Source organism: Mobula hypostoma, chromosome 1 (genome assembly GCF_963921235.1).
Source record: "Mobula hypostoma chromosome 1, sMobHyp1.1, whole genome shotgun sequence".
Classification (NCBI taxonomy): domain Eukaryota; kingdom Metazoa; phylum Chordata; class Chondrichthyes; order Myliobatiformes; family Myliobatidae; genus Mobula; species Mobula hypostoma.
Window position 1 is genome coordinate 248,265,475 of NC_086097.1, and position 24,724 is coordinate 248,290,198.

A 24,724-nucleotide genomic window follows, 5' to 3' on the forward strand; every position below is an offset into this window, starting at 1 on the left:
CAGGGTCCAGGATGTTTCAGATTGTGTCCAAGATATCCTGCAGTGGGAGAGAGAACAGCCAGAGGTCATGGTACATATTGGTACCAATGACATAGGTAGGAAAAGGGAAGAGGTCTTGAAAATAGATTACAGGGAGTTAGTTGGTGGGGCGGGGGGGGGATGAAACTGGACTCTCACGGTGGTGTCTGAAAAGAGGATGCTGTCTAAGTTGCATGCCATCTTGGACAATGTCTCCCATCCACTACATAATGTACTGGGTGGGCACAGGAGTACATTCAGCCAGAGACTCATTCCACCGAGATGCAACACAGAGCGTCATAGGAAGTCATTCCTGCCTGTGGCCATCAAACTTTACAACTCCTCCCTTGGAGGGTCAGACACCCTGAGCCAACAGGCTGGTCCTGGACTTATTTCATAATTTACTGGCATAATTTACATATTACTATTTAACTATTTATGGTTTTATTGCTATTTGTTATTTATGGTGCAACTGTAACGAAAACCAATTTCCCCCGGGATCAATAAAGTATGACTACTACTACTATGAACGAAGTTGAGAAGCAGGACCACAAAGGTAGTAATCTCAGGATTACTGCCTGTGCCACACGACAGTGAGTATAGGAATAGAATGAGGTGGAGGATAAATGCGTGGCTAAGGGATTGGAGCAGGGGGCAGGGATTCAGATTTCTGGAAAATTGGGATCTCTTTTGGGGCAGGTGTGACCTGTACAAAAAGGATGGGTTGCACTTGAATCCCAGGGGGACCAATATCCTGGCAGGGAGGTTTGCTAAGGCAGCTGGGGAGAGTTTAAACTAGAATTGTGGGAACTGAACTGAAGAGACTGGAGAAGAGGAGGTTGGCTCACAAATAGAGAAAGCTTGTAGACAGTGAGAAAGGGAGGATAGGCAGGTGATAGAGAAGGGACGCGCTCAGGTTGAAGGTTTGAGATGTGTCTATTTTAATGCAAGGAGCATTGTGAATGAAGTGGATGAGCTTAGAGCGTGGATCAGTACTTGGAGATACGATGTGGTGGCCATTACAGAGACTTGGATGGCTCAGGGACAGGAATGGTTACTTCAAGTGCTAAGTTTTAGATGTTTCGGAAGGGGCACGGATGGAGGCAAAAGAGGTGGGGGCGTGGCACTGTTGATCAGAGATAGCGTCACAGCTGCAGAAAAGGTGGTATCATGGAGGGATTGTCTACGGAGTCTCTGTGGGTGTAATAACAATAGAGTTGTCGTGATGGGAGATTTTAATTTCCCAGATATCGATTGGAATCTCCCTAGAGCAAGGGATTTAGATGGGGTGGAGTTTGTTAGGTGTGTTCAGGAAGGTTTCTTGACACAATATGTAGATAAGCCTACAAGAGGAGAGGCTGTACTTGATCTGGTATTGGGAAATGAACCTGGTCAGGTGTCAGATCTCTCAGTGGGAGAGCGTTTTGGAGATAGTGATCATAATTCTATCTCCTTTACGATAGTATTGGAGAGAGATAGGAACAGACAAGTTAGAAAAGCGTTTAATTGGAGTAAGGGGAATTATGAGGCTATCAGGTAGAAAATTTGAGGCATAAATTGGAAACAGATGTTCTCAGGGAAAGGTACAGAAGAAATCTGGCAAATATTCAGGGGATATTTGTGTGGGGTTCTACATAGGTGTATTCCAATGAGACAGGGAAATTATGGTAGGGTACAGGAACCGTGGTGTACAAAGGCTGTAATAAATCTAGTCAAGAAGAAAAGAAAAGCTTACCAAAGGTTCCAAGAGCTAGGTAATGTTGGAGATCTAGAAGATTATAAGGCTAATAGGAAGGAGCTTAAGAGGAATTTAGGAGAGCTAGAAGGGGCCATGAGAAGGCCTTGGTGGGCAGGATTAAGGAAAACCCTAAGGCATTCTACAGGTGTGTGAAAAGCAAGAGGATAAGATGTGAGAGAACAGGACCAATCAAGTGTGACAGTGAGAAAGTATGTATGGAACTGGAGGAAATAGCAGAGGTATTTAATGAATACTTTACTTCAGCATTCACTATGGAAAAGGATCTTGGTGATTGTAGTGATGACTCGCAGCAGACTGAAAAGCTTGAGCATGTAGATATTAAGAAAGAGGATGTGCTGGAGCTTTTGGAAAGCATCAAATTGGATAAGTCACTGGGACCGGATGAGATGTACCCCAAGCTACTGTGGGAGGTGAGGAAGGAGACTGCTGAGCCTCTGGCGATGATCTTTGCCTCATCAATGGGGACAGGACAAGTTCCGGAGGATTGAAGGGTTGCGGATGTTTTTCCTTTATTCAAGAAAAGGAGTAGAGATAGCCCAGGAAATTATAGACCAGTGAGTCTTAACTCAGTGATTAGTAAGTAGTTGGAGAAGATTCTGAGAGGCAGGATTTATGAACATTTGGAGAGGCGTAATATGATTAGGAGTAGTCAGCATGGCTTTGTTAAGGGCAGGTCGTGCCTTACGAGCCTGATTGAATTTTTTGAGGATGTGACTAAACACATTAATGAAGGTAGAGCAGTAGATGTAGTGTATATGGATTTCAGCAAGGCATTTGATAAGGTACCCCATGCAAGGCTTATTGAGAAAGTAAGGAGGCATGGGATCCAAGGGGACATTGCTTTGTGGATCCAGAACTGGCTTGCCCACAGAAGGCAAAGAGTGGATGTAGACGGGTCATATTCTGCATGGAGGTCGGTGACTAGTGGTGTGCCTCGGGGATCTGTTCTGGGACCCCTACTCTTTGTGATTTTTATAAATGACCTGGATGAGGAAGTGGAGGGATGGGTTTGTAAATGTGCTGATGACACAAAGGTTGGGGGTGTTGAGGATAGTGTGGAGGGCTATCAGAGGTTACAGCAGGACATTGATAGGATGCAAAACTGGGCTAAGAAGTGGCAGATGGCATTCAACCAAGATAAGTGTGAAGTGGTTCATTTTGGTAGGTCAAATATGATGGCAGAATATAGCATTAATGGTAAGACTCTTGGCATTGTGGAGGATCAGAGGGATCTTAGGGTCCGAGTCCATAGGACGCTCAAAGCAGCTGCGCAGGTTGACTCTGTGGTTAAGAAGGCGTACGGTGTATAGCCCTTCATCAATCATGGAATTGAATTTAGGAGCCGAGAGGTAATGTTGCAGCTGTATAGGACCCTGGTCAGACCCCACTTGGAGTACTGTGCTCAGTTCTGGTCACCTCACTACAGGAAGGATGTGGAAGCCATAGAAAGGGTGCAGAGGAGATTTACAAGGATGTTGCCTGGATTGGGGAACATGTCTTATGAGAATAGGTTGAGTGAACTTGGCCTTTTCTCCTTGGAGCGACGGAGGATGAGAAGTGACCTGATAGAGGTGTACAAGATAATGAGAGGCATTGATTGTGTGGATAGTCAGAGGCTTTTTCCCAGGGCTGAAATGGTTGCCACAAGAGGACACAGGTTTAAGGTGCTGGGGAGTAAGTACAGAGGAGATGTCAGGGGTAAGTTTTTTCATTCATAGAGTGGTGAGTGCATGGAATGGGCTGCCGGCAATGGTGGTGGAGGTCGATATGATCGGGTCTTTTAAGAGACTTTTGGATAGGTACATGGAACTTAGTAAAATAGAGGGCTATGGGTAAGCCTAGTTATTTTTAAGGTAGGGACATGTTCGGCACAACTTTGTGGGCCAAAGGGCCTTTATTGTGCTGTAGGTTTTCTCTGTTTCTATCTTTCATGTCTGCGGGCTCCACAATGTGCTCTGCTGTGTGACGAGCTGAGGCTGTGGGCCTGTCCCGGCCGCTCTGGGCTTCAGGTCTGCGGACTCACTTTTGTTCTTGCATGCTCTTTGCTTGCTTTTATTGACTGCACGATTTGTGCTCCTTTGCTCTCTCTGTGCACTGGGTGTCTATTGGTCTTTTTCTAATGGGCTCTTTCAAGTTTCTTGTTTTGTGGCTGCCTGTAAAGAGATGAATCTCAAGACTATATAATTTATACATATTTTGTTAAACATGTACTTTGAACTTACATTTGTGGCACTTAAGAAACTCTTAGTCACAGGGATGGTTAATGGAACAATGGAGGGTTATGTAGGAGGTTGCTCTTAGAGTAGGTTAAGATGTTCACAACACCATGAATCAAAGGGGCTGGACCGTGCTGTACTGTTCTATAACAAAATATTCAAGCATCACTTTCAGTGAATTCTTAGCTCCAACATTTTGGGAAATGCTCTGATGTGAACTGACCTGAGAAGTGTTTCCTTAATTCATAGGTGCTGCAGAAGCTCGGCAAAGCAGATGAAACAAGAGATGAGCAGTTTGAAGGATTTGTACAAAACTTCAAAAAGCAGGAGGTAAGTAAAGATCTTGCTTTCATAGTGAACTCCTTCCACCACTTGGATTCACTAAATCACTTTGCAACGCAAGAACCATCTTTCAAGTGAAATTAGGCCCTCATACAGTACTAAGCACATTCCTACAATTAAGTGATTGGTCTGTAAGTCACACAGTCAGAGAGTTACACAACATGGGAATAGGCCCTTTGTCCCAACCCATCTATGCTGACACAGAAGGCCATCTAAGCTAGTCCCATTTATCTGCACTTGGCCCATATCCCTCTAAACTAGGCGTTCCCAACCTGGGATCCACCAACCCCTCAGTTAATGGTAGGGGTCCATGGCATAAAAAAGTTGGGAAACCCTGCACTAATCCTTTCCTATCCGTGTAGTTGTCCAAGTGTCTTTTAAAAGTTGTTATTGCATCTACCGCAACCATTTTATTGAGATACAGTATGGAGTAGTCCCTTCCGGTCCTTCGAGCTGCACCAACCCACAATCCCCCGATTTAATCGTAACCAAATCACAAGACAACCTACAATTCCGTATGAACTAGTACTTGCCCATCTTTTGATTGTGGGAGTAGACTAGTGCACCCCAAGGAAACCCAAATGGTCGCAGGGAGAACATACAAACTCCTTACAGGCAGTGGCAGATCATTCCAGATGCCGACCACAGTGCGTTTCTGAGGTTCCTATTACATCATTCCCCTCTCCCTGTAAATCAAGTCATTGACTCACATCCCTAGAAAAGGACTGTGTGTATTTTTATTATTAATCATCTGTTACGCCACTGGTGCTCAGGGCAGCAGTGAAGATCCTCCATCTTGGCCTGTCCTTGGCCACTTAGAAAGAACCTTCACTGCTGTTTCCAGCATAAGTTTTTGATCAGTTGGGGTTGTTACTCCTGAGCTGAAACCCTTGACTTGGAGGACTAGTAGTCCCCTCTTAGTCTGGCTTCTACCCTTTGACCTGTTTGCCATGGGTGACCCTACCCAGAGCCAAAGCATGAAGCCCTGACTCCAGCCAACAGAGCCTCTGGGTCAGTGAGACACGCAAAACTCCAAACCCAACAACAAGTCTGTGGTCCTCTTGGAGGCATTAACACTCCTAATTTTATATGTCTCTGTATGGTTACCTTTCAGTATTCTACACACTCCAAGGAATAAAATCCTAACGAAATCCCTAAAATCCTGACAACATAAATCTCCTCTACACTCATTGTATCTTTCCCATAGCAGAGTAACAAAAACTGAACAGAATATTCCAAATCCATCCTCACCAACATCTCGTACAACTACAGCATAGCATCCCAATGTCTCTACTCAGTGGCCTTCACTACCTGGGCGCCATGGTAACATAGCGGTTAGTGCTACGCTTTTACAACTCAGAGCGTTCCGGCGCTGTTCTATAGACAATAGGTGCAGGAGTAGGCCATTTGGCCCTTCGAGCCAGCACCGCCACTCACCATGATCATGGCTGATCATTCGCTATCAGTATCCAGTTCCTGCCTTATCCCCATAACCTTTGTTTCCACTATCTTTAAGAGTTCTATCCATCTCTTTTTTGAAAGCATGCAGAGACTTGGCCTCCACAGCCTTCTGGGGCAGAGCATTCCATATATCCACCACTCTCTGGGTGAAAAAGTTTTTCCTCAGCTCCGTTCTAAATGGCCTACCCCTAATTCTTAAACTGTAGCCTCTGCTTCTGGACTCACCCATCAGCGGGAACATGCTTCCTGCCTCCAGCGTGTCCAATCCCTTAATAATCTTACATGTTTCAATAAGATCCCCTCTCAGCCTTCTAAATTCCAGAGCATATAAGCCCAGTTGCTCCAATCTTTCGATATATGACAGTCCCGCCATCCCGGGAATTAACCTTGTGAACCTACGCTGCACTTCCTCAATAGTAAGAATGTCCTTCCTCAAATTTGGAGACCAAAACTGCACACAGTACTCCAGGTGTGGTCTCACCAGGGCCCTGTACAGCTGCAGAAGGACCTCTTTGCTCTTATACTCAATTCCCCTTGTTATGTAGGCCAGCATGCCATTAGCTTTCTTCACTGCCTGCTGTACTTGCATGCTTGCTTTCAGTGACTGATGTACAAGAACACCTAGATCTCATTGTGCTTCTCCTTTTCCTAACTTGACTCCATTTAGATAGTAATCTGCCTTCCTGTTCTTACCACCAAAGTGGATAACCTCACAGTTATCCACATTAAACTGCATCTGCCATGCATCTGCCCACTCACCCAGCCTGTCCAAGTCACCCTGCATTCTTACAACATCCTCCTCACATTTCACACTGCCTCCCAGCTTTGTGTCATCGGCAAATTTGCTAATGTTACTTTTAATTCCCTCATCTAAGTCATTAATATGTATTGTAAACAGCTGTGGTCCCAGCACTGAACCCTGCGGTACCCCACTGGTCACCGCCTGCCATTCCGAAAGGGACCCGTTAATCGCTACTCTTTATTTTCTGTCAGCCAGCCAATTTTCAATCCATGTCAGTACTCTGCCCCCAATACCATGTGCCCTAATTTTGCCCACTGATCTCCTATGTGGGACTTTATCAAAGGCTTTCTGAAAGTCCAGGTACACTACATCCACTGGCTCTCCCTTGTCCATTTTCACAGTTACATCCTCAAAAAATTCCAGAAGATTAGTCAAGCACGATTTCCCCTTCGTAAATCCAAGCTGACTCGGACCAATCCTGTTACTACTATCCAGATGTGTCGTGATTTCATCTTTTATAATTGACTCCAGCATCTTTCCCACCACTGACTTCAGGCTAATCAGTCTATAGAGAGTCTGTAAACGTTCTGTAAAGAGTCTCTGTATGTCATAGAGTCATAGAAAAGTACAGCACAGAAACAGGCCCTTCAGCCCATCTAATCCGTGCTGAACCATTTGAACTACATCCATCGATTTGCACGGGGACCATAACCCTCCATGCCCCTACCATCCATATACCCATCCAAACTTCTCTTAAACATTGAAATCAAGCTCGCATGCACCATTTGCTCTGGAATCTCACTCCACACTCTCACCCACCCTCTGAATGAAGAAGATTTCCCCCGTGTTCCCCTTAGACTTTTCACCTTTCACCCTTAACCCATGACCTCTACTTGTAGCCCCACCCAACCTCAGTGGAAAAAGCCTGCTTGCATTCACCCTATCTCTACACCTCATAATTTGGTGTACCTCTATCAAATCCCTAACTCTTCTACATTCCAAGGAATAAAGTCCTAGTGTATTCAATCTTTGCTGATAACTTAGGTCCTCCAGACCTGTCAACATCCTTGTAAATTTTCTCCATATGCTTTCAATGTTATTTACATTTTTCCTATAGGTAATTGACCAGATCTGCACACAATACTCCAATTTAGGCCTTACCAAAGCCTTATACAACTTCAACATAATGTTCCATCTTCTGGACAAAATACATTGAATTATGAAGGCTAATGTGACAAAAGCTTTCTTTACAACCCTCTCTACCTGGAATTATGGACCTGTATTCCCAGATCCCCTTGTCCTACAGCACTCCACAGTGCCCTACCGTTCACAGTGTAAGACCTTCGCTGGTTGGTGCTACCGACTCATCTTGGTTTCCTCCCCATGGAATGCATGGGTCTTCTCCAGGTGCTCCAGTCCACAGACGTACTGAGCAGGTTAATTGGTCATTGTAAATTGTCCCGTGATTAGGTTTGGGTTAATTGAGGCTGTGGGGTTGCTGGTGGTGTGGTTCGAAGGACTGCAAGGGCCTACTCCATGCTGTATCGCTAAAGAAATAGATGTATTTCTTAGGCATTAGTTGAAGGGAGATGTTTGCTCAAAAAGGAAGAGGAATGCACCAGCAGTCAGTAAGATCGATGCTTTCACATCAATTTTGTTTCCTCACTGGCTTCCCGTATTTGCTGATTACTCTGCCAATGCCTCTCAGAATGTTATTGTCATTGTGTACAGTTCTGGTCACCTACCTACAGGAAAGATATCAATAAGATTGAAAGAGTGCAGGGAAGATTTACAAGGATGAAAGATTGAAAGGTGACAGGAAAGGGTTGAACAGGCTTAGACATCATAAGACCATAAAACACAGGAGCAGAATTAGGTCATTTGGCCCATCGAGTCTGCTCTGCCATTCAATCATGGTTGATCCTTTTTTTAATATCTCTTCCTTAACCCCAGTTCCCGGACCTCTCCCCGTAAACTTTGATGCAATGTCCAATCAATAACCTATCAATCTCTGCCTTAAAGAGGCCCAAAACTGTTCACAATACTCAAGGTGAGGCCTCACCAGAGCCTTATAAAGCCTCAGCATCACATCCTTGCCCTTGTATTCTAGACCTCCTGAAATGAATGTTAACATGGCATTTGCCTTCCTCAAAACTGACTCAACCTGCAAGTTAACCATTAAGGCTGTTCTGCACAAGGACTCCCAAGTCCCTCTGCATTTCAGATTCCTGGATTTTCTCCTTGTTTAGAAAATAGTCCACTCATTGATTTCTATTACCAAAGTGCATGACCATGCATTTTCCAACATTATATTTCATTTGCTACTTTCTTGCCCATTCTCCTAATCTGTCTAAGTCCTTCTGCATCCTACTTATTTCCTCAACATTACATGCCCTCCACCAATCTTCGCATCATCTGCAAACTTGGCAACAAAGCCATCATCTGAATCATTTATATACAGCAATTAAAGAAGTGGTCCCAACACCAACCCCTGCGGAACACCACTAGTCACTGGCAGCCAACCAGAAAAGGATCCTTTTATTCCCACTCACTGCCTCCTACCAATCCGCCAATGCTCTAAACATGTTAGTAACTTTCCTGTAATACCATAGGCTCTTAACTTGGTAAGCAGCCTCATGTGTAGCACCTTGTTAAAGGCCTCTTGAATGTTCAAATATATAACATCCACTGCATCCCTTTTATCTATCCTACTTGTAATCTCCTCAAAGAATTTCAACAGGTTTGTCAAGCAAGATTTTCCCTGAAGGAAACCATGCTGACTTTGTACTATCTTGTCCTGTGTCACCAAGTACTCCATCACCTCATCCTTAACAATTGACTCTAACATCTTCCCAACCACTGAGGTCAGGCTAACTGGTTTATAATTTCCTTTCTGCTGCCTTCCTCCTCTCTTATAGAATGGAGTGACATTTGCAATTTTCCAGACCTCTGGCACCATACCAGAGTCCAATGACTTTTGAAAGATCATTTCTAATGCCACCAGAATCTCTAATGCTACCTCTTTCAGAGCCCTAGGATGCAGTTCCACTGGTCCGGGTGACTTATGTACCTTTAGGTCTTTCAATTTTTTGAGCACCTTCTCCCTTGTAATAGTAACTGCACTCAATTCTCTTCACACTCTACAACATCAGACATACTACTAGTGTCTTACACAGTGAAGACTGACACAAAATACTCATTTGGTTCATCAGCCATCTCCTTGTCCACCGTTATTATTTCTCCTACCTCATTTTCTAGTGATCCTATATCCACTCTCATTTCTATTTTTAACATACCCTGAAAAAACTTTTACTATCCACTTTGATATTATTTGCTAGCTTGCTTTCATATTTCATCTTTTCCCTTCTAATTATATTGCTCTCTGTAGGCTTTTAAAAACTTCCCAATCCTCTATCTTCCCACTAATTTTTGCTATGTTGTATGCCCTTTCTTTTGTTTTTACAATAGTTTTACTTCCCTTGTCAGCCACGGTTGTACTATTTTACCATTTGAGTATTTCTTCATTTTTGGAATACACATGTCCTGCACCTTCCTCATTTTTCCCATTACTGCTCTGCTGTCATCTCTGCCAGCAGCTCCTTCCAATTTACTTTGGCCACCTCCTCTCTCATACCACGGTAATTTCCTTTACTCCACTGAAATACTGCTATGTCAGACTTTACTTTCTCCCTATCAAATTTCAAGTTGAACTCAGTCATATTGTGATCACTGGTTCCTAAGGGTTCTTTTACCTTAAGCTCTCTAATTGCCTCCAGTTCATTACATAACACCCAATCCGGTATAGCTGATCCACTAGTAGACTCAACGATAAACTGCTCTAAAAAGCTATCTCTTAGGCATTCAACAAACTCACTCTTTTGAGATCCATTTTCAATCGACCTGCATGTTAAAATCTCCCAAAACAACCATAACATTGCCCTCTTGACTCCCTTTTTCTATTTCTTGTTGTAACCTGTGGTCCACATCTCAGCCCACTGTTGGGAGGCCTGTATATAACTGTCATCAACATCCTTTTACCCTTGTAGTTTCTTAACTCAACCCACAAGGATTCAACATCTTCCAATCCTATGTCACATGTTTCTATTGATTTGATGCCATTCTTCACCAGTAGAGCCACACCACCCTCTCTGCCTACCTTCCCATCCCTCCAATATAACGTGTAACCTTGGACATTCAGCTCCCAACTACAACCATCCTTCAGCCACGATTCAGTGATGGCCACAACATCCTACCTGGCAATCTGTAATATTGCAACAAGATCATCCACCTTATTTCTTATACTACGCACATTTAGATACACCTTGAGTACCGTATTTGCTATCCTTTCTGATTCTGCATTCCTAATGATTTAATACTCACCCTACACACATCAAATTTGCTGGTGACTGATGAAGGGTCTCAGCCCGAAACGTCGACTGCACCTCTTCCTAGAGATGCTGCTTGGCCTGCTGCGTTCACCAGCAACTTTGATGTGTGCTGCTTGAACTTCCAGCATCTGCAGAATTCCCTGTTGACTGCAACTAAGTCCCATCACCTGCCTGCCCTTCCTGACAGTCTGACTGCACGCTATCTTTACTTTTTTACCATCCGTCCTTTCCTGAGTGCATTCACTCCGGTTTTCACCCTCCTGCCAAATTAGTTTAAACCCTCCCCAACAGCTCTAACAAACCTGCCCATGAGAATATTGATCCCCCTCGGGTTCAGGTGCAACCCATCACTTTTGAACAGGTCATACCTCCTCCAGAAGAGGTCCCAATGATCCAGAAACCTGAAGCCCTGCCCTCTGCACCAGCTTGTATTATTTATTTATTTTATTTCGAGATACAGCACAGTAACATAAGAACATAAGAAATAGGAGCAGGAGTAACCATCTGGCCCATCGATCCTGCTCCGCTATTCAATAAGATCATGGCTGATCTGGCCATGGACTCATCTCCACCTACCTGCCTTTTCTCCATAATCCTTAATTCCCCTACTATGCAAAAATCTATCCAACCTTGTCTTAAATTTACTTACTGACAGGTCCTTCCACCCAATGAGCACATGTCGTCCAATTACACCCATGTGACCAATTAACCTACTAACCTATATGTCTTTGGAATGAGGGAGGAAACCCACAGAGTCACGGGAGAATGTAGAAACTCCTTAGGGACAGTAGCAGGAATTGAACCTGGGTCACTGGCACTGTAATAGTGCCATGCTAACCATTACATTACGATTGTGCCTGGACTGTAGGAGAATGAGGGGAGATTTGATTGAGGTATGCAAAATTATGAGGGGTGTAAATAGGGTAAATGCACAGGTTTTTTCCACTGAGGTTGGGTGAAACTAGAACTAGAGGTCATGGGTTAAGGGTGAAAGGTGAAATGTTTAAGGGGAACCTGAGAGGGAATTTTTCCACTCAAACCCCATGTTTCAACAGCGAAGAGAGGATAATATTGTTGTATTATATATTTGTGGTTTTTAGATGTTGCTTTTGCTTTTTTTCCAGGCTGAAGGCTGTCGATTACAGAGGGAACTACGTGGCTACCTAACTGCAGTGAAAGGTTATCATATCATTTGATATTCTCTCATTTTGATTTGTGTGATATACATGAAACATTAAGCATAGAACTTTACAGCACATTACAGGCTCTTTGGCCCACAATGTATGGTGACCTTTTAAACTACTCCAAGATCAGTCCAACCCTTGCCTGAAACAAATAAAGACTTTGAATAGTTAGCTTTATTTGTCACACGTACATCAAAACATATAGTGAAATGTGTCATTGGCATCAAATTAAATCAGTGAGGATTGTGCTGGTCAGCCTGCAAGTGTTGCCAGGCTTCTGGCGCCAACATAGTATACCCACAACTTACTAGAATGGAACAGACCAGAACTTTATTGTCATTGCTTAAGACAATGAGGTTGTGCTGCTACTCCAGTCAATGCAAAACTGATATTTACAATGCAGGCAGTATTCCCATATTTACAAGCAACTAGTGACTTTGATAGCCCATAGTACTCAAAGGCTAGTGACTTTGGACCATGGGAGGCAACCAGAGCACTCTGAGAAAACCCATGTGGTCATGGGGAGAACGTACAAACTCCGTACAGGTTTTGGGGGCAGCTAAGGTTACTAGCACTTTGTAGGAACTAAAGATGTTTTCAAGAAAACAAAAACTTAATGTCACTAGTTAGGACATTGATTTCCTCCTGATGAGAAATATCATGTTGTTTGTGAACCGTTCAGGTCAGTAAATTACCCCAAAACTGCATTATTAGACCCCTAAACTGTTTCTCTCCAACTACTCGTTCATTATGTACCATGTCATGACATAGGTGATCATGGCCTTTCCATGATCATGATTGTTCTTGGCAAATTTTGTTCTAATCTTCTTCAGGGCAATGTCTTCGCAAGACAGGTGACTCCAGCCATTATCAATACTCTTCAGAGATTGTCTGCCTGCAGTCAGTGGTCACATAACCAGGACTTGTGATATGCACTGGCTCCTCTCACAACCATCCACCACTTGCTCCTGTGGTTTCATGTGACCCTGATCAGGAGCTAAAGAGGTGCTACACTTGCCCAGGCTGGTGCCTTACACCTCCTTTGGTAGAGATGCCTCTCCACTCCAGTACCCTCTCTAACTATGGTGTATTGATATTCTAAAGGGCGAATAAATGATTATTTAGATCTGTTAACTGATTAATGTTTAGGACACTGAATATTCTTTTCTCAGAACAGATATAATTAATGAGAATGTCCTTTTCCTGTAATCAGCCCATCTGTTAAAATATAAGCAATTTATATGAGTCCTGTAAAGGGTCTCAGCCTAAACCATCAATTCTTTCGATAGATGCTGCCTGACCTGCTGAGTTCCTCCAGCATTTTGTGTATGTTGCTCTGAATTTCCAGCATTTGAAAAATCTCTCATGTTTATAATTTATACAAATAGGTGGAACTGCCCAACTGGGGGATATTTTCACTGTGTTACGTAACATGCCCACCAATGATAGTGTTGTTAAATCATCTTTAAAAAGACAGTAATTGGTGGATCAAAAGAAATACTTGGTCCATCCAACACAACTTCAAGCATCCTGATAGCTGAATGTGACGGAGTTATTGATTTTCCAAAGCAATGGAACCAGAAAATCTACATTGCTTCCTCAACACAACCTGCCCTCTACCTATCTTCACATCATCCACAAACATGACCTCAAAGCCATCAATTTCATCATCTAATCATTGACATATAGCATAAAAAGTGGTTCCAACACAGACCCCTCTAGAACACCCCTAGTCACCGGTAGCCAACCAGAAAAGGCTCCCTTTATTCCCACTCTTTTCCTCCTACTAGTAAGCCAATCTTCTGTCCATGCTAGTATCTTTCCAATAATATCATGGACTCTTATCTTGGTTAGCAGTCTCATGTGCAACAGCTTGTACAAGTAAACAAAATACATCAACTCTCCATCGCCTATCCTGTCTGTTATTTTTTCAAAGGAGCCCAACAGATTTGTCAGGCAAGATTTCCCCTTAAGGAAACAATGCTGACTTCGGCCTATTTTATCATGTGCCTCCAAGTACCCTTAATAATGTACGCCAGCATCTTCCCAACCACTGAAGTCAGGCTAACTGACCCCCATCACCCAGGCTCTACCCTCTTCTCATTGTTACCATCAGGGAGGAGGTACAGGAGTCTGAAGACACACACTCAGCGATTCAGGAACAGCTTCTTCCCCTCTGCCATCCAATTCCTGAATGGACATTGAACCCATGAACACTACTTTTTTATGGTTTTGCACTAAATTATTTAATTTAACTTTCTAAAATATATATATATACTTCTTTTGGGTGGGCTGGATGGAGATCTGTCTCCACCAAAGGAGGTGTAAGGTGCTCCTTACCTCCGTTGGCCTGCAGGTCACCCTTGGGCAAGGTGTAGCACCTGCCTAGCACCTCCCCACCCCCCGAACAAAGTCACATGAAGCCATGGGAGCAGGTGGTGGATGGTCGTACGAGCAGCCGGTGCAGATCATAAGTCCTGGTTATGTGACCGCTGACACCGGGCAGACAATCTCTGAAGGGTATTGATAATGGCTGGGGTCACCGGTCTTGTAAAGACACTGCCCAGAAGAAGATGATGGCAAACCACTTATGTAGAAACATCTACCAAGAACAATCATGGTCATGATTGCCCACATCAAATGACACAGCACAGAATGAACGAACTTACTGTAAGCTACAGGCTTTTTATTGCTATGTATTACAATGTACTGCTGCCACTGAACAAAAAATTTCATCACATATGCTAGTGTTATTAAACCTAATTCTATTCTGATTCCTTCTGTTTGTTAAACCCTGATTTTATTTTAACCATTTTCTGTGTTTTGTTTTAACTTCTTCGGAACGCTGGGTAAATATGCTGAACTGCTTGTTTTCCACAGGAATGCAGGAAGCTTCTACAAAGCTGACAGAGTCACTGCATGATGTTTATGAGCCTGAGTGGTATGGTCGGGATGATATTAAAACCTTAGGCCAGGTAAGGCTAAGCCCAGCTGGGATGAACCAATGTCTCTCCATTAAAAGCACGTTACTTTTGCTTCTTCGCGTTGTCACGTATACGCGGAGGAAGAGCAACAATGGAGCAGTGTGATTATGTGTTTTTACTGAGTCACGTTAGACACAGTACACACTGGACAACTTATAGTGCAGGAGCCGGCTGAGACGGGAGAGTGCACTCGAAAGCCCTCGCAAAAAAAGATTGCATTCCACCTGTAAGCCCGATCAATTCTCCGGGCAATCAATCAGCTGCAAGGGCACTGCCACATCCCCCTCGATTGATCTGATACGGTTCACCTCACAATGGGTTTTTATACACAACGTTGGCTAGGCATGGTTTGTGGTAAGGAATTTGATCAAATAACAGCTCTCGCTGAACACTCACTACCCAAGTTGGTTTGAGACACTTTGACCTTTATTTCCTGGAACGTAGGAGAACGAGAGGAGACTTGACTGAATTATGAGGGGTAGAGATAGGGTAAGTGTGAGCAGGCTTTTTCTGCTGAGGTTGGGTGAGGCTACTAGAGGTCATAGGTTATGGGTGAAAGGTGAAATGTTTCAGGGGAACATGAGGGGGAGATTCTTCACTCAGAGAGCGGTGAGGGTGTGGACCAAGCTGCCAGCGGTTCGATTGCAACATTTCAGAGAAATTTGGGGAAGTACATGGTGGGGGGGTGGGGAAGGGGTGTGGAGGACTATGGTCCACGTGCAGGTTGATGGGACAAGGTATAATGATGGTTTAGTACAGACTAGATGGGCCGAAGGGCCTGTTTTTGTTCTGCAGTTCTCTATGACTCTATGATCTGAGAGAATGCTACAAACATGCAAGTATTTTTCTCATCTCACTGCCGAACCTCACCTCTAGCCAACCTCCCTGAGGCAATGGAAATAATCTTTCATGCGGGTAGGAAACTGTTCAACCTTTGGCAAGTACACTACAGAGCCAAGGTCATCCAGAGCTCAGTGATGAGCTGCTTCCATTTGCGCCTGCTGAAAGACATACTGCGGAGATTCATCATTTCACTCACTGCCGCACTGAGAGAGCGATCCTTACACATAATGAGACCAAGGTCCTCCAGCAACCTGTCCTCTGTCAGCTCAATACCATCCTCCAATAATCACCGTTCTCCACAAGGCTCTGAAACATGTGAACTCTTTTCCAGGGTGTTATAGAACGGTAGTCCCCAACCTTCTTTGCACCGCGGACCGGTTTAATATTGACAATATTCTTGCAGACCGGCCGACCCGAGGTTGGGGAGCTGGTGGTGTTCAAGTAGGGTTAAACTCACCTCAACATGTCTTCTACAGTTAGGGTTGCCAACTTTCTCACTCCCAAATAAGGGACAAAAGTAGCAGTCAAATCCCAGGACACTTTACCCCAGGAAAGACTACCATGACCATGAAGCCTTGTGCGGGCACCTGTGTGCGCATACACGTACCTGCCGATTTTTCTACCCACTAATCGGCTTTGCCTTCATCTTCCCGACTACTCTGTACATACATTATTTCTACTTTATATAGGCTGTGTATTTATCATATCATTCCTGCTTTTACTATATGTTAGTGTTATTTATTTTTGGTTTTAGGTGTTATTTGGTATGGTTATTTTTTGGATCTGGGAACGCTCACAAATTTTCCCCATATAAATAAATGGTAATTGCTTCTTTGCTTTACTCCATTTCGGCATGAAAGGTTTCATAGGAATGCTCTACCTTGGCAGGGAAATACGGGACAAACCAATTTAGCCCAGTATACGGGATGTCCCGGCTAATACGGGACAGTTGACAACCCTATGTTCAAGTTCAACAGTGCGTGACAGGGAATGAGGAAAGGTGCAGCTGACTCATATCATTTCCTCCCGGCCCAGTAGCACATGCTTTGCGGCCCGGTGGTTGGGGACTGCTGTTATAGAACACAACAGCACAGGAACAGGCCCCTTGGCCCATCTAGTCCCTGCAGATCTATTAATCTGCACCCGGACCATAGCCCACCATACCACTCCCAACTCCGACTGAAGTTTCCCTTAAATTTTGCAATTGAACCACTCCCGGTGGCAGCTTGGTCCACACTCTCACCACCCTCTGAGTGAGTGAGCTCCCCCTCATGTTTTCACTTCCCCCTCACATTCATTATGGGCGGCTGCATGCTGAAGCTCACGATGCAATTGGGTACGAGCCGATTAACAAAGCGTTACAGTGGAAGAGTGGTCTTAATCCTGAGTTTTCAGCACACTATATGTCGAACATTGCTGACATGGCAAGAGTTATTGTACGGAGGTTAGTGGTGTTTGGAATGGCAGCGTCAGAATTATTGTCCAATGCTGATGGTCTTTGGGAGGTTAACATCAGAACTATGTTAGCCTAACGTCGGTGGTGGGGAAACTGCTGGAGTCAGTCATCAAGGATGTGATAACAGCACATTTGGAAAGTGGTGAAATGATCGGACAAAGTCAGCATGGATTTGTGAAAGGAAAATCATGTCTGACGAATCTCATAGAATTTTTTGAGGATGTAACTAGTAGAGTGGATAGGGGAGAACCAGTGGATGTGGTATATTTGGATTTTCAAAAGGCTTTTGACAAGGTCCCACACAGGAGATTAGTGTGCAAAATTAAAGCACACGGTATTGGGGGTAAGGTATTGGTGTGGGTGGAGAATTGGTTAGCAGACAGGAAGCAAAGAGTGGGAATAAACGGGACCTTTTCAGAATGGCAGGCGGTGACTAGTGGGGTACTGCAAGGCTCAGTGCTGGGACCCCAGTTGTTTACAATATATATTAATGACTTGGATGAGGGAATTAAATGCAGCATCTCCAAGTTTGCGGATGACACGAAGCTGGGTGGCAGTGTTAGCAGTGAGGAGGATGCTAAGAGGATGCAGGGTGACTTGGATAGGTTGGGTGAGTGGGCAAATTCATGGCAGATGCAATTTAATGTGGATAATTGTGAAGTTATCCACTTTGGTGGCAAAAATAGGAAAACAGATTATTATCTGAATGGTGGCCAATTAGGAAAAGGGGAGGTGCAACGAGACCTGGGTGTCATTATACACCAGTCATTGAAAGTGGGCATGCAGGTACAGCAGGTGGTGAAAAAGGCGAATGGTATGCTGGCATTTATAGCGAGAGGATTCGAGTACAGGAGCAGGGACGTGCTACTGCAGTTGTACAAGGCCTTGGTGAGACCACACCTGGAGTATTGTGTGCAGTTTTGGTCCCCTAATCTGAGGAAAGACATCTTTGCCATAGAGGGAGTACAAAGAAGGTTCACCAGATTGATTCCTGGGATGGCGGGACTTTCATATGAAGAAAGACTGGATGAATTGGGCTTGTACTCGTTGGAATTTAGAAGATTGAGGGGGGATCTGATTGAAACATATAAGATCCTAAAAGGATTGGACAGGCTAGATGCAGGAAGATTGTTCCCGATGTTGGGGAAGTCCAGAATGAGGGGTCACAGTTTGAGGATAGAGGGGAAGCCTTTTAGGACCGAGATTAGGAAAAACTTCTTCACACAGAGAGTGGTGAATCTGTGGAATTCTCTGCCACAGGAAACAGTTGAGGCCAGTTTATTGGCTATATTTAAGAGGGAGTTAGATATGGCCCTTGTGGCTACGGGGGTCAGGGGTTATGGAGGGAAGGCTGGGGCGGGGTTCTGAGTTGGATGATCAGCCATGATCATAATAAATGGCGATGCAGGCTCGAAGAGCCGAATGGCCTACTCCTGCACCTATTTTCTATGTTTCTATGTTTCTATAAGACAGTGGTGTTTGAGAAAGAAGCATCAGAATTATTGTTGGAAGTTAGGTTTCCTTAGGAAGATAGCATCAGAATTATTGTCCAAAATTCAGTGGTCCTTGGGCAGACAACATCAGTATTATTGTCCAAAGTTGTTAGTCCTTAAAGGCATCCGTTCGTCTTGCAAGACCATGGATCTGCACCTGGAAAGTCTTCACTCTCCAGGGCGCAGGCCTGGGCAAGGTTGTGTGGAAGACCAGCAGTTGCCCAAGCTGCAAGTCTCCTCTCTCCACGACACCAATGTTTTCAAGGGAAGGGCATTAGGATCCATACAGCTTGTCGTTGCAGAGCAATGTGTGATTAAGTGCCTTGCTCAAGGACACAACATGTTCCCTCGGCTGGAGCTCGAACTCACGACCTTCAGGTCGCTAGTCCAGTGCCTTAACCACTTGGCCACGTGCCCACACCTATGTTAGTCCTTGGGACTGGAAACATCAGTATTATTGTCCAATGTTGGTGATCCTTGGGAAGATAGTATCAGAATTATTGTACGAATGTTGCTGTCCTTGGGACAATAGCATCAGGCTTATTGTCCCTATTTGTTAGTGCTTGGAAAGATAGCGTTAGAATTATTGTCTACAGTTGTTGGTCTTTGGGACCAACACTCTCACCACCATAAAATAGGCATCAGACCTATTGTCAAATGTTTCTGACCTTTGGGAAGATAGCATCAGAATTATTGTTTAAATTTTAGATTTATTTTTTTTAGATTTTGCCGAGTGCCTTCGACCTCTCCCTGGCCGCTGAAACAAGCAAAGCCGAGAATTTCGGGGCCTTCCGCTCCAGAGATTCCGGTTACCACACAGTAGCAGTGACAGCAAAGCGAGCATTTCAGAAGTTTTCCAGATGTTCCTCCATACTCTCACATCCGTCTCCATCCAATCAGGATTGTGCACGGTCCCCTACTTGACAGATATTCATCACCGGAGAGGCTGCGCGCGCTGCCGTCGCGCCACCATCTTCTCCTCCTCCTGAGATCCTTTGGTGGTCCTTTGGAATATTTTATCAGTATTGGTTTCCAAAAGTCAGTAATTCTTCAGTAGATAGCATCAGAAATATTGTCCGATTTTGGTGATCCCTAGGAAGGAAGCACCCGAATTATTGTCCACATTTGGTGGTCCTTGGAAGATGGTATCAGAATTATTGTCTAAATTTGGTTGACTTTGGGAAGATAGCATCACAATCAGGCTCATTATTACTGATATATGTTCTGAAACTTACTGCTTTTGGGACAGCAGTACAGTGCAAGACACAAGAATTACTACAACCTACAAAAATAGTAAGTAGTGAAACAGGTGAATAGCAAAGTAGTGTTCACAGGTTCATGGACCGTTTGAAAACTTGATGGTAGAGGTGAAGAAGCTGTTGTTAAGACTTTGATGTTGCTCTTAAGGCTTGAGGATGGTGAGGTACCAGTGAATGGTGTTCTTCAGAAGCTGAAGGGCAAGTAGGGGTTATCCCTGCTCATTGAGTACTGAGGTTACGTAGCCAGCAAGGAAAGGAAAGAGTCACAGATTTCACCTATTGTCTCTGTCTTTGTGTTTTGGGAAGAAAGTTCAGGATGTGAAGTCCTAGAGATCACCATTCCTTACTCTTATGCTGGCAAATGGGGGTGTAATGTTGTCCTGTCATACAGACCCAAATGTCCAGCCTGTATCCCCGTCATTCCGTGTGTTAAAGCAACTGTAAATTAATAACAGCCAGCTGCTGATGCCTTCCTGTGTTAAGATTAATTACCACAATTTTTATGCATACACTGTTTGTGTATCTGTGTGAACAATATGCATGACACAGCTTCTCCCTATACTTCCGTACATGTGAGAATCAGAGTCAAGTTTATTATCACTGACCTAAAGTTCAAAGTTCAAAAATCAATAATCAGCTCCTTGGTCTTGAAGACACTGGGTAAGAGAGTTTTGTTATTGCACCACTCGGCCAGATTTCCAATCTCCCTCCTACATGCTGATCCGTCACTACCTTTGGTTCGGCCAAGAACAGCGCTGTCATCAGTGAACTTCTGTATGATGTTGAAGCTGTACTTAGCCACACAGTCAAACGTGTGAAGCGAGTTGAGCAGGGGACTAAGCACATAGCCTGTGGGGAACCTGTGCCAATGGCGGCCATGAAGGACATGTTGTTGCCAATGCAACCTGATTAGGGTGTGTGAATGAGGAAATCGAGGATCCAATTGCAAAAGGAGGTATTGTGGCCAAGATCTTGGAGCTTATTGATTAGCTTTGAGAGGAATTTGTTGTTTTCTGGCAATGGGTATCATTTACTTAGCCACTTGTCTCTAAGTTAGTTCTTATCTTCCTGAGTTCCACCACCCAGCACATGTCACCTTCTCATTGCTGTCAGGGAGGGGAACAGGAGCCTGACGACCCACACTCAACATTTTCGGAATAGCTTCTTCTCCATCAGATTGCTGAACAGACTATGAATCTGTGACTACTACCTCATCATTTTTCCTCTCTTTATGTTCAAAGTTCAAAGTAAATATATTGACAAAGTACATGTGTGTCTCCATACACAACCCTGAGATTCATTTTCCTGCAGGCATATTCAATAAATCCGTAACAGAGTAATAACCAGAATAGAATGAATGCAAGACTGCACCAACTTGGTGTTCAACCAGTGCTCAAAAGACAACAAACTGTGTAACTACAAAAAGAAAGAAACAATAATAATAAATAAATAAACAATAAATATCAAAAAAAAATTAAATGAAGAGTCCTTGAAAGTGAGTCCATTGTTTATGAGAAAAGTTCAGTGATGGAGCAAGTGAAGTTGAGTGAAGTTATCTCCTTTGGTTCAAGAGTTTGATGGTTGAGGGGGTAATAACTGTTCCTGAACCTGGTGGTGTGAGTCCTGAGGCTCCTGTACCTTCTTCCAGATGGTTGAGGGGTAATAACTGTTCCTGAACCTGGTGGTGTGAGTCCTGAGGCTCCTGTACCTCCTTCCTGATGGTAGCAGTTGGGGGTCCCTGATGACGGATGCTGCTTTCCTGTGTCAGCACTTCGTGTAGATGTGCTCAATGATTGGGAGGACCTTATCATGATGGACTGGGTTATATTCAGTACTTTTTGTAGGAATTTCCATTCAAGGGCATTGGTGTTTCCATACCAGGCCACGATGCAGCCAAGCAATGTACTTTCCACCACACATCTATAGAAATTTCTCAAATCTTTAGATGTCATGCCAAATCTTCACAAACTCTGAAGGAAGTAGAGCTGCTGCTGTGCTTTCTTCATAATTCCACTTACATGCTGGGCCCAGAACAGGACCTCCTACTTATTTATTTTTAATATATATTTCTTATTGTAATTTATAGTGTATTTTATATATTGTACTCCACTGCTGCTGCAAAACAACACATTTTATATCATATGTCAGTGATAATATATCTGTTTCTGATTCTCACATCTGGATCTTGATGCAATTTATATTGTTGTCATTATAAATTCTCAGGAGTTCTTTCATTACTTCTCAGAATTCTGATTCACTGTGGGCAGACTTCCACCAGAAGCTGGTTGACCAGGCTTTGTTAACGCTGGACACGTACTTGGGGCAGTTTCCTGATATTAAGGTAAGGTCTGATTGCAATGACCATAGGACCATAAGAGATAGGAGCAGAAGCAGGCCATTCGGCCCATTGAGTCTGCTCTGCCATTCATTCATGGGCTGATCCAATTCTTCCAGTCATCCCCACACCCCTGCCTTCTCCCCATACCCTTTCATGCCCTGGGTTAATCAAGAACCTATCTATCTCTGCCTTAAATGTACCCAATGACTTGGCCTCCACAGCCGCCCGTGGCAACAGATTTACCACCCTCTGACTAAAGTAATTTCTCCACAGCTCTGTTCTAAATGGACGTCCTTCAATCCTGAAGTTGTGTCCTCCTGTCCTAGACTCCCCTACCATGGGAAATAACTTGCCATATCTAATCTGTTCAGGCCTTTTAACATTTGGAATGTTTCTATGAAATCCCCTTTCATTCTCCTGAACTCCAGGGAATACAGCCCAAGAGCTGTCAGACGTTCCTCATATGGTAACCCTTTCATTCCTGGAATCATTCTCGTGAATCTTCTCTGAACCCTCTCGAATGTCAGTATATGTAATCATTCAACGCCGGTGACCTCCTCCGAAAGTCTCCACATCACTCAGAGCAACACACATCAAAGTTGCTGGTGAGCGCAGCAGGCCAGGCAGCATCTCTAGGAAGAGGTGCAGTTGACGTTTCAGGCCGAGACCCTACGTCAGGACTAACTGAAAGATCTCGGCCTGAAAAGTCGACTGTACCTCTTCCTAGAGATGCTGCCTGGCCTGCTGCGTTCACCAGCAACTTTGATATGTGTTGCTTGAATTTCCAGCATTTGCAGAATTCCTTGTGTTTGCGTTTTTAAATGTCACTCAGAGGGTGATTTTGTCCTCAGACACTGTTGTGGATAAGATGATAGTGATCGGCTTCTCCTTGGATTCTTGTCCTAGTAATTATCAAGCTGACACAGATGAAAACTGGGAGATTTACATCAGGGAACTAATTAGATATTGCCTATTTTACAGGACATGCCAAAGTGAAATAGCTCTTACTAAGTCTTTAACGATTTGTATCCTGAGATTAAGTATATACCTGCACTATCTCAAAGTGCAGTGTAAATTTATTATCAAAGCATATCTATACTTTGTGGCCACTTTATTAGGTAGACCTGCTCATTAATACACCTGGCCTTATCTATCATCTTCCTGCTAGCCTCCTTCCCCTCCTCAAACCTCTCCATTCTGGCATCTTGCCTGTTCCTTCTCAGTCTTGAAGAATAGTCTTGGCCTGAAATGTCAACTATCTACTCATTTCCATAGATGCAGCCTGACCTGCTGAGTTTATTCAGTATTTTGTCTGTGTTGCTCTGGGTTTCCAGCATCTGCCGACTTCCTCATATTTGTCATTAATGTAAATATATAATCAGCCAATCATACGGCAGCAACTCAATGCAGTCATGGTCAAGAGGTTCAGTTGTTGTTCAGCCCAAACATCAGAAAGGGAGAAAAATGTGATCTAAGTGACTTTGGCCGTGGAATGAATGTTGGTGCCAGATGGAGTGGTTTGAGTATCTCAGAAACCGCTGATCTCCTGGGATTTTCATGCACAACAGTCTCTAGAGTTTACAGAGAATGGTGGCCATTCTGAAGAAAAATGCCTTGTTAATGAGAGAGATTGGATCTGTTCAGGTTGACAGGAAGGTGACAGTAACTCAAATGACCATGTGTTACAACAGTGGTGTGCAGAAGAACATCTCTGAACATGTATCATGTCAACCTTGAAACGGATGGGCCACAGCAGCAGAAGACCACACCGGTTTCCACTCCTTTACCTAATGACATGGTCACTTGGTGTACGGCTGCCACAACCTCAAACTTCAAAGTAAATTTATTATCAAAGCATATGTATGTTAACATTCACAACCTTAATGTTTGTTTTCCTGCAGGCATTTACAGGAAAAATAAAGGTCACAATAAAATTTATGAAAAACTGTACATAAACAAAGACTGACAACACAATCAGTGAGCATAAGAAGACAAAACTGTGCAAATAAAATAAACAAGATTGAGAACATGAGTTGTAGTGTCCTGGAAAGTGAATCTGTAGGTCACAGAAACAGTTCAGAGTTGTGGGAAGTGAAGTTAGCCATTCTCCAAACACCACTTTATGCAGAGAACATCTCCTACCACCAGCTACCATCTTCTGTCCACCAACCAGCAGCTCCATCCCAATCACTGTTTACCCACAACAGAACATAGGAAAATGGAAGCAGCCAACAGCCACCC

The 24,724-nt window shown here is 43.8% G+C and overlaps 1 protein-coding gene across 3 annotated transcripts in view; it reads left to right on the top strand.

Annotated features, from left to right (window-relative positions):
• amph (amphiphysin) overlaps nucleotides 1-24,724 on the top strand; it is a 258,121-nt gene that overhangs the window by 72,754 nt on the left and 160,643 nt on the right. For all 3 annotated transcript variants that reach the window (XM_063066808.1, XM_063066827.1, XM_063066817.1), the window contains exons 2-5: nucleotides 4,243-4,323; nucleotides 12,051-12,105; nucleotides 14,991-15,085; nucleotides 22,391-22,486. In XM_063066808.1, the coding sequence (XP_062922878.1) occupies nucleotides 4,243-4,323; nucleotides 12,051-12,105; nucleotides 14,991-15,085; nucleotides 22,391-22,486 (327 nt within the window). The remainder of the gene's footprint in view (nucleotides 1-4,242; nucleotides 4,324-12,050; nucleotides 12,106-14,990; nucleotides 15,086-22,390; nucleotides 22,487-24,724) is intronic.